The following is a 16215-nucleotide window of genomic DNA, read 5'->3' on the forward strand; positions in this document are numbered from 1 at the left end:
TGAACCATTGCAGGATGATGATGTTTATTGTGGTTTTGCTGGATGGTTGCAGTCACTGTCCTGTTGGATGGTGACCTGTGCTCCATTCACTCCCTCCTCTATGTACCTGTACTTAGCTCCACTCGTCTTTTCATTCACAGTTTGCTCAGCAGTGAATTTCTTGCTTGTCTGTAACTATAAACTGTTTTGCAGAGGATTGCAGCATTTGCTCCACACCTTATTGTGATTTGCCGCAACTTAGAGTGAAATGTGATTCCAGCAAGTCACATTTGACATTAAAGCAAAAGTACTGTTCAGCTCAGCACACTACAGCATTTTGCATGTGGGGAAAAAACAGCAACTCCTATCTCATCTTGCCAAAGCACTCCTTTCACATGTTTGCATCTTATTGCAAACTGCAAAGCAACTTTCAGCAATGGCCTAAAGATTGCTTGCATGTAAAGATTGCTTATCCTGTCCTCCACTGTGGATCTCTGCAGCTCCTCCAGAGGCACCATTTGATTTCAATGGAGTATCATGACCTAAACTTACCCTCAACTTTTTATATCAATATTAAATGACACCCTATTGAGAGGTTAGGACTATTTTACCACTTGACTGGTTCCTGAAAGCAACATGTTGCATTTTTATTTGAGGGTAGCGGAGTAAGAGATTTGTAATAAAAAGAATTTTAAGATAAATGTGCATCAGTGTCCTTTCCCATTGATATGATTACTCAATGCTTTGCGCTCTTGCGTAACATCAGGTTCCAAGAAAGATGAATAAATTGAAATTTGTGGTTGTAACATGGCAAAATGTGGAAAACGTTCAGAGGGAGTACGCTTACATGCTGTATATGAAATAATTATTGATAACTAGTGATTAGAGTTGTTGGACTGTAAAAAAAAAAAAAGCATCAAACTTTTGTGCAACTTGCTTTTTCTTTTGCACAGAGAGAAGCCGATGTAAACTCAGCTGCCTCCCAGCTCCGTTCTCATTACACGCCTGCTGTTGTCCTGCCGCGCCTGCTTTCCCTCAGCTCGTCCCCTCCGTCTTCTCACATCAGTGTTCAGAGAGAGTCCTGTTTGCACACCGCCGGTCAGGTAAGGCTCCGTTTGTAGAGGCTAATGTATCATGATCCATGTTCTTGGGAGCACGGAGTCAGCAAAACAACTTGGAGTTGATTTTCTTCTTTTTTTTTTTTTTTCTTGTGCGCTCCGAGAGGCAGAAAAAGCAGTCAAACATTACGAACATAAACGTGGGCCTGTTTCCCTTTGAGCCCCCGGGATCCCTCCATGTTTACTTTGCATGTTCTGTGTTGGTTATCCAACACAGAACATGCAACGTTTGTGCTGCGCTACCACTTTAGTACCTCTATGTGGTGCTGTGGCTCCACAACTAATGCTGTTCAACATTTGCAACAGAAAGGCACACAATCCTGATGAATCGATAAAAATCTGCCAAGCGTATGAAAGCAGGGGTCCTGGAAAATTAGAGATTCACAGAACTCCTTTAAGAGCCATTTGCTTCGAGACAAATGGAAACGAAAAGGAAACGTTCGGCTTCCTTTCGAACGTTTCCGTCTCTCTTTCTTCTTCTTCTTCCTGCAGTTTTCTCCTGTGTTGGTGTCTTCTGATGGATGAATATGTCCACTACTAATAATATCGCCCAGGCCAGGAAACTGGTGGAGCAGCTGAGGATCGAGGCAGGAATTGAACGCATTAAGGTGATAATATTGGTCATCTGCTTTGTGTGGATCATATATTTCCTCTCTTGTGTTCCTATTTTTTTTTTAATGTGCCACTATGGCAATTGAGCTTTAGTGCTAAAGCTTAATTGTGTCTTTTATCTATCTATACTTTTTTTGTTGATGAAGCATAGAGTTCCATGTTATACTAAACTTGAGTAAAATGTGCGAATAAAAGGGGAAAAAATAAAATCTCCTGCTTTCTTTTCATTTTCATGTCAATGGCACCTAGATGAAAATCCATTTACAAAATCCATTCAACCTCAGCCAACCATGGAAAGAACATGGATGGTAATACCCTCAACAAACTAAATAATGACAAAACTGTCATAATGACAAAGTTTGTTTTTGGTTCAAATGATTCATCTGATACCCTAACCAAGCAGTCTACATAATTCTTGACCCTCGTTATTACCTTTTTAAAAGTTGGGAGATTAATGAGTACGAACGATATTCTAAAAAGTAATGATTTAATTAGTATTACTCCATTATATTACATTACATTACTCCACAGTTAGAGTACTGGAGATCCTACTATCACACCTGAATCTTTTCAAATACTGCTGTCGCACGTCACTCCAGCCCCACCGTCTTTTCACTGCTTTGAATTCAAAATTTACTTTCTGACTCTGTGAACCGTCTTTTCCCAATTATTGGTTTTGCTTTTTGTGGTCTGATTTTTATGGGGGTTTTTTCATTTCGTTTTGGTTTTTGTGATTGCTTGTCTTACTTGTTGAAGCTTGATTGTATTTTTTCTAGCAGTTCTTTCAATTTCTAAAGATAATTGTAGTCAGACGTGCAATTTTGTGGAGTCATCAGGGGCATAGGGAACCTCTTTTTAGAAAGGTATATATCATCTTGATAAATAAACGATTTCAACAAAATAACAAAAAAGATAGAAACAAACTGTCATGGCATGTTCTAGGTGATAAAACGAGTCTTGTAGCTTTAATTTGGATCATCATTTGTATTTCTTCTTTCCCTCAGTCTCGTCGTTTTTCTTTCCTCTCTCTCTGTTTTCTTTTTTCTTCTGAACCCCTCTTCCCGTCTGCCTCCCCAGGTGTCCAAAGCGGCGGCGGACCTGATGAGTTACTGTGAGCAGCACGCTCGAAGCGACCCCCTGCTGGTTGGCGTACCCACCTCTGAAAACCCTTTCAAGGACAAGAAACCTTGTATCATCCTATAGCTTCATACGTGCATTTTTATTTTTTTGCCCTCACACACACACACACGCACGTACACACACACCCACACCCACACATGCACACAACAGATTCTCCTATTCATATAGGCTCACACATAAAAGTTGACTTTTGCTATCAAAATAGGTCCACACCCTTCCTCACACACAGTCGCTCCAAATTTAGCCACTCTGAAACAGTGCCACAATCCAGAACCACCACTAGGGGGCAGGTATCTTGTTCTCACAGCTTCTGAGATGAGTTAAGCATAGAGTATGGTCCAAAGTGCTTTGGTATTATTCCCATATGCTGGTGAATTAACAACCACTTGACTCGAAACAGGATTTCTGACATTGAACAACTGGCAGGAAGCCCATTTCTTTTCCGTCGCTGGTCATGAAACGAGGTGTCGGCTAAATGATGGGCAGCTGCTGCACAGGGAGGCAGTGGGAAGAAGCATGTGGGCAACACAAATAAGTGGTGGGCGCCAGTCCGACCGTGCCAAACACGACCCAGTGTCGCAGCGAAAAGCTCAATAAATGCTTAATCTTCTGCGGGAACCTTAAGATGAAAAACAGAATAAGACAATATGAGAGCTTTGTCTTTAACTAGAGTCTTTGCTTTGGTCAGACCATAGCATGTTCCCTCTTGTATCCGTATCAACAGACCTCTTCTCCACCTGCGGCCTCTCTGCGTCTGCCTCCAGCCTTTTTTGGCCAAGCCTCCAGCTGTGCCAACCTGTACAAAAAAAAAACACACAAAAAAAAATCCCGTCTCCAGATGCTGATCCGCTGTCGCTGGTTCCGCTGCGGCTCGAGATAGCTGCTGCCGTTGGTTGAGAGTCGATGACTTAGCCGACCTCCGATCTGGACCAATCAGAGGAACTCAGCGGACAGCTCAACAAAGAACTCAAGCTATTAACCGTGGACGTTTACTGATTTTATTTGTTTTGTTTTGGTTTGGGGTTTTTTCTCTTAAGAAATACTTAAGAACTCAATGTGCGTTTAGGTATTTTGTTGAAGCATTGCTTAACATTTAAGACAATACTGTACTTTTTTGTTCTTGTTTTACCTTAACGGAAAGGAGGCGTTACCAATGGCCGACCTGGTTCGGATCTTGGATCTCACCTCATAAGATCTTAGAGTCTCTACTGTACATTAAACCTTCGTGTGCTTTACTTTAAGTGGGAGCGAGGCCACAGACTGACCACTTTGGAGAATCCAACTGCAACAACGAAGAAAGTTCAAACTTGAACTTTTTCTGTGTTTTCAGCTCACATTTGCTGTTACACATAAAGACACATATAGGAAGTATTTTAGAAAGATAGAGATGTACGTTATTGAACAATCTGATGCCTCCAGTGACTTCAAATCCGGTCTGAACAGTCATATGAATTCATTTAACTTGAGTTCACCAGAATCCAGAGATCGGCTCTTGGATTCCCCCTTTCTGTGTCCTCTGCTCCTCCACCGCACTCCTCCAATCTAACAAAACCAAACTTGATTGTAAAACCTGAAAACGAAGAGGGAAGAAAATGGCATTAAGAGAAACAAGCTAAGTGTAAAAACTTTCTTTTAGACGTGCAGAAGTGATAAGTTGAAGAGTAGCTGTCTTAGCTTCTTATTTTTTATGTTACCTTCTTTCTATGGAGTCCATGAAAGCCGATCAGTTGAGTATTACTACCCTGTACAGTGTTTGTAAGATACAGAATCTAAACACAGAACTACCCCCGTCTGTGGATGTTGGGATTTTTAACACTGCTTCCCTTTTGTCTGTCAAAGATCATGTCCGTCTTCTCAGTTTTCTTTCAGTTTTCAAAGGCTTGCGTTAGCGGAGGTTGGTTTTAAGCCACAGCTAAAAACGCAGCAGTCAGGATTTTAACAAATAAAAACAAACAAAAATGTTGCATGGTTAAAGATGGAGTCTGTTAGGGGGATTAATCAACATCAGACCTCATTGCAGTGGCCAAAAAAACCAGCCTCCTGAGCCTTCTTCTAATATCAACGCTGCCATTTTTGGTTTGTCTTAAGTGGTACATTTTTTGGGGCAACAAGCAACACAAATGTCATACATCTATAATTTCAGAGAAGTGACACTAAACGGACTGAAACTGGACTTGATGCAAATTTGAGCAAAGCTGTTCAAAATTAGAGGGGTTCGGTCTGCGCAGCATTGTGATTTTAGTCGAGAGTTGGACACAGTTACAGAGCACGATTGTCTTAATTGTTGCTCCTCTGTTGCGATTCCCATGTGACCCAGTTGTGCCGCTGACTTCTGGAGGTTATGAGAGGCTCTCCTGGTCCATGCTTCCTCATGCGTGTCTTCTTGTATTTACATCAGTGTCGCACAGATCAGCATTTAAAAACAGACTACGCTGAAGGGAGTCAGATTGCGTTGGATTGTGTTTGCGTATTTGCTCACACTGAACGCTAAAATCACCAGTTAGCCTAATTTTACATCTTCTTGTAAAAGGCCTTGCTTCTTCTGCCTTTGGATTTCATTCAGAACAAAGAGAGCAGGCACTTTCAAAAGGATAAGACTTCAGGTTGGGGGTAGTGTGCATGTGTGTGTGGGTGGGGGAAGAATGTGGTCTTGGTGGTATTTAATTTAGTGGAGATGGAGTTGGGAAAAGACTTGTACTTGTTTGCATTTGCAGGAAAATTTGAAAGAATATTAGAGCAAGATGCCTTTTGTTATTAAAACCATGTTCATAAAAACATGGCAGTGTTACAACCCTGTGGTCCTGCAGTTCTAGGTCAGGGAAAGTCATGCAGCTTTAGCTAATATATGTAATATTTTGTTACATTCTCAAGGTTTCCATATAGAAAGACTTTTGACTCTTCAGTAACCTAATTTATTATAGGTTCCAATAGGGTTGCTATTCAGTCAGAAGCAAAATACACTGAGAATAGTTTTGTAAAACATGTACAATTTGACATATCATAATCTTATTCTCTGAAAATAGAGAGAATCCAATTTTTAAAAATTGATCCAAAGTTTGCTACTTTGAACTGATTCAAGCCGTCCTTTGTTCCTTTTCTGCTGCAGTCATTCACAACTACACGGCCAATCGAAACCATCTGCTTGAAAAGGCCGAAATTTTGCTTTACACTTCGCACCTGACATGCTTAACCAAGTCAAGAGTGCATAAGAGTTGTTGAATCTGTTAGGTTGCCATCTGGTGATCTGAAAATAGCATTGCAGGGAGCAGTCAATAAGCAGAAATGGAGAGAGACACAACCCAATTTTGTCTTTTTATAACTGGCAACCCAAGCTGCCCTGCATAGCAATTGTTGTCAAATCCCCCCTGGTTTCCCAGATTAACTCCCAGACAAATCAAACAGAATTAGCGCGTTTGACATCCACCTATTTATTAAGGTGTGCTTACTTCTCTCTCTCTCCATCCTAATAAAATTAGGATGGAAAAAAACTATCGCAAGTTAAAATTGTTGTGAAATTCACATACCTAAGCATATTCCACCGGACAAATGAGCTTGTCTACAACATATTTGAAACATTATTTACCAGTGAATGAAGTCAAAAGAATAAACCCTAGATTTTCAGAAAATTTCTATCAAATATCTTCAGTTTAAGGCTGCTGTCGACAGTTTGTTTATTAGCTTAAGGAGTGGAAACTGCTGTAACAAGAGCCACCATTCAGTATTTCTGTTGCTCATTATTTAAAGAAAATGTTTTATTTTGCTTCAACGTTTCTGATCAAGAAAGTGTAAAAGCTTTCGAAAGCTTGTGGGCTGCTTTTCCTATTGCAAGTTTTTTGATTTGTTTTTGGTTTAAAAGGCTTTTTGAATCCTTTTTAATATGACAAGCAGATGGGACATAGCTGTAGTAAAATAAATATAGTATACTCATATTTGGACAGAAAATAACTGATTATAAAAATGTCCAATTATTAATTAAAATCATTGAAATATTGCAGTGTTAATGGTTAAAAGGATGATTACACTGTATTGCTGGATTAAACAAATTGCAATATTTTTTTTAAATAAACAGCTACAGCTTAATACCAGAAAGTCGGTTCGAGATGTGGTAAGATAAATAAATAACATCTCTAGATTTTTTTATTTTAACAAATGGATATCGGGAAGGAGGATAAAACTTGCAGGGGGTTTTATTACAGAATAACATGAGCATGCATATCATACCACTATACACACTGTTGCCCTAAAAATGTCTGACAAATTTTATCTATTTATTTTTACATTCTTTTTTATATTTTTATCTTCAACCATTCCATCTCTTCCTGGGCTACAATCAAAGACGGCCGGCCTGAAATGCTGATTTTGCCGACAGTTTGTCTGATTGATTAGTTGTTAGTTTGCCTTATAGTGGCGTATATTGTGTTAATGCTGGTTGTGGAGTTATCAGATCAACAGAAAGAACAGTCCTAAAGTGGAGCACGTGGCTCATGGTGCCAATTCACAGAGTGAGCTCAACAAAAATTCATTTTTGGCCCCAGTGAGTCTGAGGCTCTTTTGCTGGTGGGCTGTCATATCAAGCATCACTCAGTTGGGTCTGAGTCCCATCTTTGTGTTCTGATCTCCTGTGTATGCATACAGTATATGTATCCTTTTTGCCTTGATTGATTCTGGAAAAAAAATATATATATTTTTTGTAACTGTTCTCTGATGTGCCATAACTCACGTTTTCTTGCGCACTGTTAATATTTTGTGGATATTGCTGTTAAAAAAATATTGAGAAGTAGATAACATTAATAAAAATATGATATAACACAACCACTGGACTCCATTGTGTTGACAGCTGCTGAAAGTTCCCATTTCACCTGTTACTTATGAATCCAGCCCATCATGTTTTGTTTTCTTGATTTATTCTGTCAGCAAAGCATTGTGGGGGTTTTTTTGTTTGTTTTTTTTCCTGCAGACTGCATAGATTTATAAAGCACATGCACACACATGTTCACTAGTTTAATAAGTACATGGTGTGCAGAGCAGAGATGGAATCACAATGTGCCCAGCTAGACCTGTGCATCATGTTCTTAGTCCTCCTTTAATCTCTTAAAAGCTCCAGATTCACAGTCACAGCTTTACTCAAAATTTCAAACCATTCTTTTCTTGTGGGCCAAGAGATTTGGACTGTGGGTCGAATCACAGCCTGTCAGAAGTCTGCCGCCGCCACCCGTTACGCCTCTGAGCAGCAGAGTGTAAACAAACGTGTGGTCCATGTGCCTGGGTGTTCCCCTTCTGTCCGACTGGTGGACGGACATGTGAGAGCGCAGGAAGAAACGGGGAGTAAAGCAGAGGGCACACAATGGAGATACGGTTCACGTATCTCCATTGTGCGTGCAGCCTTGAATTGCAATGAGTTAAAAGTATGTAGCAAAACAAGAACAATCAGAGAAATGATGAAGGTTTGACAAGGAGGCTTTTATCTTCTCAAGACTTCCTGCAGGGACAGTCAGTCTGCATCAGCTGGCTTCGCCTGTTTCTTTCAGCGTGGTTTCAGGCTCCACCCTGGAGTTATTCCTGTCGACTTATGTTCACTACAAAAGTAATGCTCGACAAAGACTTTGACCTGGCAGTGCAAGCATTTTTCCATGACTTCGGTGTCACCGTAAACAGTTGTGTAACCTGGCAGGCACCGAGAAGCACGCTCAACATTTCTTTTGAATGACCTGTCGTGGGTGTGGCCTGCCTGTCGCCCGATGGCTGCTAGATGGATGGATGAAAGGAAATCTTCTCAATTAATTCAATAATTTATTGACTTATTGCACAAGAGAATAGACCAGGAACAAATAACACAAACAATAAATTAAACTTTTCATATTGTTATAAAATAGGCAACGTTTGTGAAGGCACATTACATTACAGTCTTGATCAGATCATTCTGTATCTCCCTGAGACCAAAAAATAAACATCATCAGGTCCTGAGACCTTTTCTTTGTTTGTTTTTTTGCAGTTTTTTCATTCTGCAAAGCCAGCCAGATCCTTCTTACAGAGCAGTTTCAGTTTCCATAGTGATCACTCCTCCACAGGTTCAGCTGCTCTCTGCAAAAACGCTCACAGCACACCCAGGCGTTTCTAAAGAAAGACATTGTGCGTGCATACCATGTTTTCACGCACACCCTGTCTACGCAGAGACTCTCCCAACTCTGAACACTTAGGAATGTTGGCTGTACAGTAGTTTCACTATTACAACATTTCAGTCCAGATAGTAAACATACAAATCTTCCAGGTATGACCTGGGTGTGGACAAGATGCAGTCTGCTGCAACCCTCAGTGATTAATTTTTAAAAATGGTCCTTGAACATTGTGAGAGCCCAAACTGAAGCCCAGAATAGGTGCATAAGATTATGTTCCTGACAGAGAAGAAACTATCAGTCAGTCCAGTTTTCTTTCTTCACGTCTTGCAGAAATGTCCAACTGTTTTACAGCAACTTAAAGAATGTTTTTCGGCTCGTCCTGCCTTCAGTCTGGTTTCTAGGATTGAGTCCACTCAAGACTATTGCGGCTTGACCATTGAGTTCCTTTGTTTCTTTTGCATTTCAGCCCAGAAACTCCAGGGTCTCTATTCAGACCCTTCAGCGTTCCTGCAGAACCAGCTCAGGAACCCACTGGTCTAGGAGTCGACTCTCTTGGCAGTAAGTCCCAACTTCCAGTAGCCTGCAGTGGTCTACCTGAAGATTCTGCAAGGAAAATAAAAGAAAATGAATGACTAAGACTGTCATGTATTCAGGAGAATTCGATTTGAAGATGGCAAGAAATATTTCCAGTGGAGCGAAAAGCATCGGCCTTTCAGTGCAGAAGAAGTTTCTGTTTAAGGAATGGACCTGCATGAGATTCTCAAGGTTTAGCTGGAGTCTACCTGGAGACTAAAATTATCACAGGGCTCTAAGCAAAGCAAATGTGTAGGAACTTTCTTTTCAGTGCAGAGTAACAAGTGGGGGAGGGGTAATGCTGCCCTTTTCTGGATTTTGACATGGAGAATGCACCTTGACACCCGTAACCAGCTTGTCGTAACAAACCCACCGTGACCAGCATGCAGTGGAGGTCTCCGTTCTCGTCCTGGTTTCGGTTGGCGTCCGCTCCGCCCAGGAGCTGCCACAACCTCTGAACCCCGGAGACGCGCAGGATGTTGATGCCGTTGTCGCAGCAGAAGGACTGCAGCAGCGTGAAGTGGATCTGCAGCGCCACATCCTCCTCGTCGTCGGCCGCCAGAACGCACAGGACCACGCTGTCCGGATCTCTGGGGAAACCAAGGGAAGCGTTAGAGAGGGAGGAAAAACAACAAACACTTTGTAAGCCGCACGTTTGCAGCTGTCAGACTTGGGCAATGCCGCTGTCTGGAAATACAGCCGAGAAACACAATAATGCCCCGACGTAAGCCATAATTAACGGTTTCTACTCACGTATTGAGGAGCTTTGCTGACTCATAGATGCCAACAGTGAGGCAGTGCTGTTTCTGGGCAGTGACAAGCAACTCCTCCAGTGCCAAGCTTGCAGACTGCATCCTGAGGATTGGGACCGAACAGTTACTCATTTGAACACAGAAAGAGACAAAAAAACAACTTCAAAACTTGTCCCGTAAAAATGAAAGCGGTAAATATTTAGCCAGGCACTTTAATGCAGCAAGTACCTAATGCATAAAAAAATAGCATTTGTACTTTACTGTGAAGTATTTGTGCAGCATGCATGCATAAAATAACCCCAGTCAGTCCTTGTTGTGGAATAATAACATCGTCCATTGCAATACTGAGATGCATTTGGTTTCATTTCTACAGAAAGTTTCAAGTAATGGCTGCAGAGTCAAAGGACGCGAGACATTCCTGTCCAGAACAGGACGTCCCTGCAAAACTGAACGAGCCGATCGCGTCCAAACATTGCAAATTAAAACCTGACCTGTTCTCCACGGAGGCGAAACGTTCCTCGGGAATCATGTCTGCAAGTCAGAAAACAATCCCGGCCTGGTGAAAGCGTTGATCGCTCGGTAGTCTGAGGGAGTGAGATCTCAGCAGTACCGCTTGCAACGCAGCGTCTGCGGTGGTTGGCGAGGTTTGCGCAACTCGTCTTACAGACGGGGATCAGAGGAGGGCGGCGCCGAAACTTTAGAGCCTGCGCCATTGGCTGAAAGGGAAAAGCGACGTCCTCCTGTTCCCACGACGACGCCTGGGTTTTATTTTTGTTGTTAAACTGACTGGTGAAAAACTTTGAAGAAGAAGAAGAAAAATGACCGCCGTGTCATTCTCAAAGACGTCAGTGACCAAATGAACCATCGAGAGCAGTTGTGCAGCACATAAAGCCCCCTCACATTTTCCATAAGATGTTATGGAAACATTCCTTGTCAAATTATGACTGTCACCTCACCGGCTGACCAAAGTGAATAACTCTCTGCTCGTTTGTAATCACAGTGACCATGGTGAACATCCATGCATTTTTCACGAAATAAAATTAAATGAAATTTACTGCAAAAATGTGCATTTTTGCAAAATCTGAGGAGGTAGTGGTTGAGTGTGCGTGGGTTGTTTTGTATTTTGTGATAGGACCCAGAGCAAAGCTTCTCCAGTGGAATGTGTTTCATTGGACTTTGGAATTGTGCATAAAGAAATTGACACTGGTTCAGCTCATTTTCTTTACAGTTTATTTATATGGCAGTAATCCACATAAAGTGACACATCAAGGTACTTTGTTGGACAAACAGCTCTAATCCAGTCCAAGTCTAGAAATAAAGAACCAAATCAATTGCATAGGATTCAGTTGATAAGGGCTTTCAAAGTTAGCCCATCACTTTGCATTTACTTGTCAGCAATCCCCTCTAACCCCAAGCAAAGCTGTTAATCAGAACCCTCCCGATGGGTAAGAGCAGAAGCAATCCAAACTTTTCCACAATACAGTAACACATGAAGCTGTGTATCTCAAACAATCTTAGGTTCCTCTCGTGACACGACTCGGCGAGGATCGATGGATCTGTAGAGCTCTGGTCCACTGCTTCCATCCTGATCATCTGTAATCTGGTTTTCAAAGTAGCTGTCCGCGTAGTTGAGGATTTGCTCCAAGACCATGAACAGCAGGATGTCGGTGTTCTGATCCAGTTCCAGCTCCTCGCTGTAGTTTTTCACTGGCAGCACGTAGGACAGAGGAATGCCCAGGGAATCACTCAACTGGCGGGCCTGAAACGACAGGTTGACATTTCTAGATCTCCTTCATATCACAAGATGTTTTCCCGTAATTAGGTAAATATAGGCTTAAAGTGTGACCTTCTTCTGGATGTAAACACTGCGATAGACATTTTTCAAGTCCTTTGCCACTAGTGGACAGGCTTCATCCACTTTGGTCATCAACAAAATCTGAGGGATTCCTGGCAGGAAACAAGATTTAAAAAACATTGTGAGGTGTACTTTTTATGCTTGTGTGGATTGATTACAAGAAATCAGAGCTTCATCCTGGAAATGCTGGAGGAAATTTGTGTAAGCAAACGCATCTCATTAGTATCACCTAATGCATAACATGGCGCCTTACAAAACAATTAATCCTCCTTGAACGTTTCCCCGTTTTCTCAAGATAGAATGAAGAAGAGCAACACAAAATAATTGGGGTCAGGACTAAAAAATTTTGAATTTTGTCGCAAATAACAATCTGAAACTCACAATCCTGGAAGAAAACTAAAGACTTGAGACAATGGCTGACCCTAGACATGTGCCCAGAGTTAAAGTAGGATGTGTTAGATCCAGCATGGCAATGTTTTAAAATGGCCCAGTCAAAGTCCTGATCTAAATCCAACTGAGAATCAGTGGCAAGATTTGATTGAAAGTGACTTTCCATTCAGTCCAAGTTAGCCTGAGTCAATTAGCATTTTGCACGTCACGGATGTGCAATAATTTGTGTTGGTCATAAAATCCTGATAAAATACTTGGGATTCTAACACGACAAAGTGGAGGTATGGAAATATTTTTTTAAATCAGATGAATACTTTGAAACGTCCTTCAGTACAACATTTTCCCACTAACCAAGTTGGTTGGCCTTCTTCCGAATGGCAGTGAGCTTGTCCAGCATTTTCTGGCTGAGCAGCGACACCTTGCAGGTGTCGATGACGTACGCCACGCAGTGAATCGTGTCGTTCAGAGTCACGTGTTTCTGATAGCCTGGAGAATCTTCTAGGATCGACGAACAGCTACTAAACTGAAGAGAGCAAAGAAATGATTCGCTTTGAATAATTCATTACCCCACATCCACATGGCTTACATAATGTGACGCTAAAGTATACGTGTGTTGAAAGAACCTGGTAGCGGTCCTTCATGTGCCCCTTGACGATGCTGACTACGTCGTCGATGTTCAAGCCAGAGTCAGCGTTTTCCTCCAGCCCCATTGTATCACAGAGGACCAGAGGAAGAGTCCCACCACGTTTTCCTGCCTTTATGGTGTAGGCGCGATACTGCAGGAGATATAAAAAGTATATATGAATTGGTGGTCAGTTAAAAATAAGTCAAATCTTCAGCTACAAGAAGTGCAACTGATCCGTGTTTCCCATTTCTTCTTTTGAATCTGATAATCTAACAGTGAATGTTCTGCTGGTACCTGAGTGGTCACACTCGTCCCTGCTGTGCCTGTGATGGCTTGGCATGTCATGTTGCCCCGAAATGCGGAGTTGATGGAGTTAAAAAAGCTGGACTTGCCGGCCCCAACCGGGCCCACCAGCAACACACGGGCCTGATTGACCGCTTTGATTTCAGGCACATAGTTCTGGATGGTTATCATCAGTTGTTGCTTTCTTCTGCAAAAGAAACAACATAAAAAACAAAAAGGAGAGCGTCAATGATCAAGATCGTGATCATTATAAATTTAAAAAAAACATCCTGCACTTTTCTCAGAACTGAGATTTATCTGTCAATGTTGTCGTTAATTATTATATTTACCACATCAGGGTTTGTCTTCTAACAATTTCATAAATAAAAAGAAGCACCAACATTTACAAATTAGTCTTTCCTATTCCAGAAGTGTTTAAAAACGCTCTACCTAAAAATGCTGCTGTAAGAATTATGGTGAGGAAACTTCTCAGCACAATTTACCGTGGATTTGAAAATTTAACTTTTGCATATTTTACAGATTTTCTGTTCTGAATTTTTGCATGAAGACATGTTGCCTTTGATTACGTACTCAGACGTCCACTGGATGTTTCTCCAAGGCTTTTCCAGGAGATCTCCCAGACCTGTTGTTGTAACAAAACAATAAGCATATTTATACCGCTGTTTATTTTTTAGACTAGATTACATACACACGTGTAAATAACAAATGCAAATGAATATAAATTGATTCAATCATTGGAGATCCTTTGTATTTTCATGAAAGAAAGTTCTTTCACGAACCTTCAACCCGATACACCTCAAACTCTGTCAGTGCCAAGTCATTCCCATGCATCTCTGCTTCCTGGAAGTTGAAGCAGTTGCCTGGATTGGATTGCACTGCAGGCTTGTCCTCATGCAAGAAAACCAAGGCACCAAAGTTTGGACCGGAGCCTCCATCTGTGAAGGCATGCATCCCACTGATGCACCCGACTCTGAGTGGTTTGTTTCTCTCAGCACCGATGCTGTAAAGGAAAGCCTCCCCATCACTGACAGCTTGTCCGCTTTGGGCGTAGTCCTTGGACGTGTAAGCCCCAAAGACAAACCCTGCAGCGTTGTAGGCCACAGTGACAGTGGGTCCCTGCTGGTCACAGCGGCCGTGGAAGGCAGCTGCAGTGAAGCCGTGGATGCTGGCCTTGTAAAGGAGGTGGAGTCGGGCGTGGCTGAAGAGAGACAGCAGACCGGTTTCCTGATGTTTGGACAGACTGGATGTGACTGCAGACATGATGGAGGACAGGATTGACGAAGTCACCTGAAGATGAAGGCAGAGTGGAAGAAGAGTGAGCTGCTGTCAACCAAATCTCAATGACATTTACAAGTTTGCATCCAAAGAAGTTGACAGATAAATTTCTTTACAGAATGCTTTTGTAGTTTCTCTATCTGTCCATCCGACAGTCTGTCTGCACTCATAAAACCTGTTTATGAGCTTCTATGTTGTTTACATTGTTAAATACAAATTCAATTAATTAAAATCAACTTCAGTTCTGAAAGAACAGAAGCTCTTTTGAATCAAGCAGTGAACTGGTTTTACTTTCAGTATTACATCAAAAATAATGAAGTCCTACAAAAGAGAAAATATAAATTTTCCCACTGCATTGTGCTCTTGAACATGGACAAAACATTTCCTCTTTTACAAATACGCATGATGATTAAAAAAAAAAATCTATATGATTTAAAAGAATATAAAACTTAGATGAACACCGGATGAATTGGCTCCACGCACATGGCTGGAAATATCTCAAGCTATTTCTTGATCAACACAGTGGTTCACATTACACACAAAAACTATGTCTAAATAAAATTTTTCATAAAGGAAAATTTAGAAAACCTACTTGCAGAAAAGATTTACCGGTAAACCTCAGTGAGCTGCTGTGCGTTTCTCTATCAAGATAGAAACAAACTCACTCCTTTCATTTTTCTACTTTCACTTTTTACATGAGACAACGCCTCAGACTGAGGCTGTAAAATACACCAACGCCAACGTCGATTGTGACACACGGGGAATTTCACTTCACCTTTCCAAGCAAAACTTAAGATGTCAGTATTTATAGTTTTTATCAGTTGCTTTGGTGCATTTGTCAAATCACTTTTGACATTTACAAAGCAATAAATGTATTTCTCAAAGCAACTCATGCAAACTGCAAAACAACATGGATTACCTGCAAAATCCAGCTTCCTTATTAAACTCCTGAGTTAATCTCTCAAAAGTTAATGTGTCACTGAACATGGCAGTGAATCAGAATGACAACTTCTTTCACTGCACAAACAAGAATCAAATTGCTTAGTCAAGATGTCAATACAACAGTGTTAATCTGTTGTTTTGTTGTAAACTAAGGTTACAATTTTGACGACAAGAACTGTAAATTGTAGTGGTGGGAGATCAATGAGAGGATCTGAACTAGATTTATAATTACTCTTTTGCTGTAATTTGTCTGATCATACAGAGCATGAGGGGAAAAACAGCTTGGACAGACTGGATCTCCAAAAAATAAATAAAAAACAGAAACATAAGATAGTCTCCTTAAGGAAAACTGTGCATGCAGTGTGGTGCTGGTATTACGTTACACTATAATTTCCATTTGTGTGGTGAGAAAAACAAAACCTCAATGGGATTAAGGAATGAGGATTAGAGTGAGAGGAACTCCATCAGCATAAACCATAAACTGATGATGATGGACTGATGGTTTTTCTGCTTCTTCTTCTGCCTTCTCCTCCGT

At 41.2% G+C, this 16215-nt stretch overlaps 3 protein-coding genes across 7 annotated transcripts in view; 1 reads left to right on the plus strand and 2 right to left on the minus strand.

The window, feature by feature from the left end:
• The window catches only part of gng7 (guanine nucleotide binding protein (G protein), gamma 7), a 10371-nt gene extending 2710 nt beyond the window's left edge, over positions 1–7661 (plus strand). For all 5 annotated transcript variants that reach the window (XM_055038485.1, XM_055038484.1, XM_055038488.1 and 2 more), the window contains exons 2-4: positions 933–1082; positions 1590–1705; positions 2787–7661. In XM_055038485.1, the coding sequence (XP_054894460.1) occupies positions 1619–1705; positions 2787–2912 (213 nt within the window). In that variant the 5' untranslated portion in view covers positions 933–1082; positions 1590–1618 and the 3' untranslated portion in view covers positions 2913–7661. The remainder of the gene's footprint in view (positions 1–932; positions 1083–1589; positions 1706–2786) is intronic.
• Positions 7662–8625: 964 nt separating this feature from the next.
• Positions 8626–10919, minus strand: LOC129365662 (growth arrest and DNA damage-inducible protein GADD45 beta-like). Its single transcript, XM_055039013.1, has 4 exons — positions 10782–10919; positions 10292–10393; positions 9912–10128; positions 8626–9568 (listed from the first exon to the last, which is right to left on the minus strand). Exons 1-4 carry the CDS (start codon positions 10817–10819, stop codon positions 9464–9466), a joined length of 462 nt encoding a protein of 153 aa, XP_054894988.1. The 5' UTR covers positions 10820–10919; the 3' UTR covers positions 8626–9463.
• Positions 10920–11544: 625 nt separating this feature from the next.
• Positions 11545–15392, minus strand: LOC129365365 (interferon-induced protein 44-like). Its single transcript, XM_055038533.1, has 8 exons — positions 15331–15392; positions 14243–14750; positions 14034–14085; positions 13455–13650; positions 13159–13311; positions 12887–13058; positions 12137–12237; positions 11545–12049 (listed from the first exon to the last, which is right to left on the minus strand). The coding sequence occupies exons 2-8, from the start codon at positions 14721–14723 to the stop codon at positions 11795–11797; spliced, it is 1410 nt and encodes a 469-aa protein (XP_054894508.1). The 5' UTR covers positions 14724–14750; positions 15331–15392; the 3' UTR covers positions 11545–11794.
• Positions 15393–16215: the final 823 nt, after the last annotated feature.

This window comes from Poeciliopsis prolifica, unplaced genomic scaffold, assembly GCF_027474105.1.
Source record: "Poeciliopsis prolifica strain line A6 unplaced genomic scaffold, Auburn_PproV2 SCAFFOLD013, whole genome shotgun sequence".
Taxonomy (NCBI): domain Eukaryota; kingdom Metazoa; phylum Chordata; class Actinopteri; order Cyprinodontiformes; family Poeciliidae; genus Poeciliopsis; species Poeciliopsis prolifica.

Bases quoted from the DNA above. Each gene is read 5' to 3' on its own strand.
- LOC129365662 (XM_055039013.1), bottom strand. From the start codon at position 10,819: ATGATTCCCGAGGAACGTTTCGCCTCCGTGGAGAACAG. The intron at 10,129-10,291 runs GTGAGTAGAAAC...TGGTTTCCCCAG, and splicing joins TCAGCAAAGCTCCTCAATAC to AGATCCGGACAGCGTGGTCC. The intron at 9,569-9,911 runs GTGGGTTTGTTA...TTTTCCTTGCAG, and splicing joins TCCACTGCATGCTGGTCACG to AATCTTCAGGTAGACCACTG.
- LOC129365365 (XM_055038533.1), bottom strand. From the start codon at position 14,723: ATGTCTGCAGTCACATCCAGTCTGTCCAAACATCAGGAAACCGGTCTG. The intron at 14,086-14,242 runs GTTCGTGAAAGA...TTACAACAACAG, and splicing joins TGAGGTGTATCGGGTTGAAG to GTCTGGGAGATCTCCTGGAA. The intron at 13,651-14,033 runs GTACGTAATCAA...TTTCTTTTGCAG, and splicing joins AACATCCAGTGGACGTCTGA to AAGAAAGCAACAACTGATGA.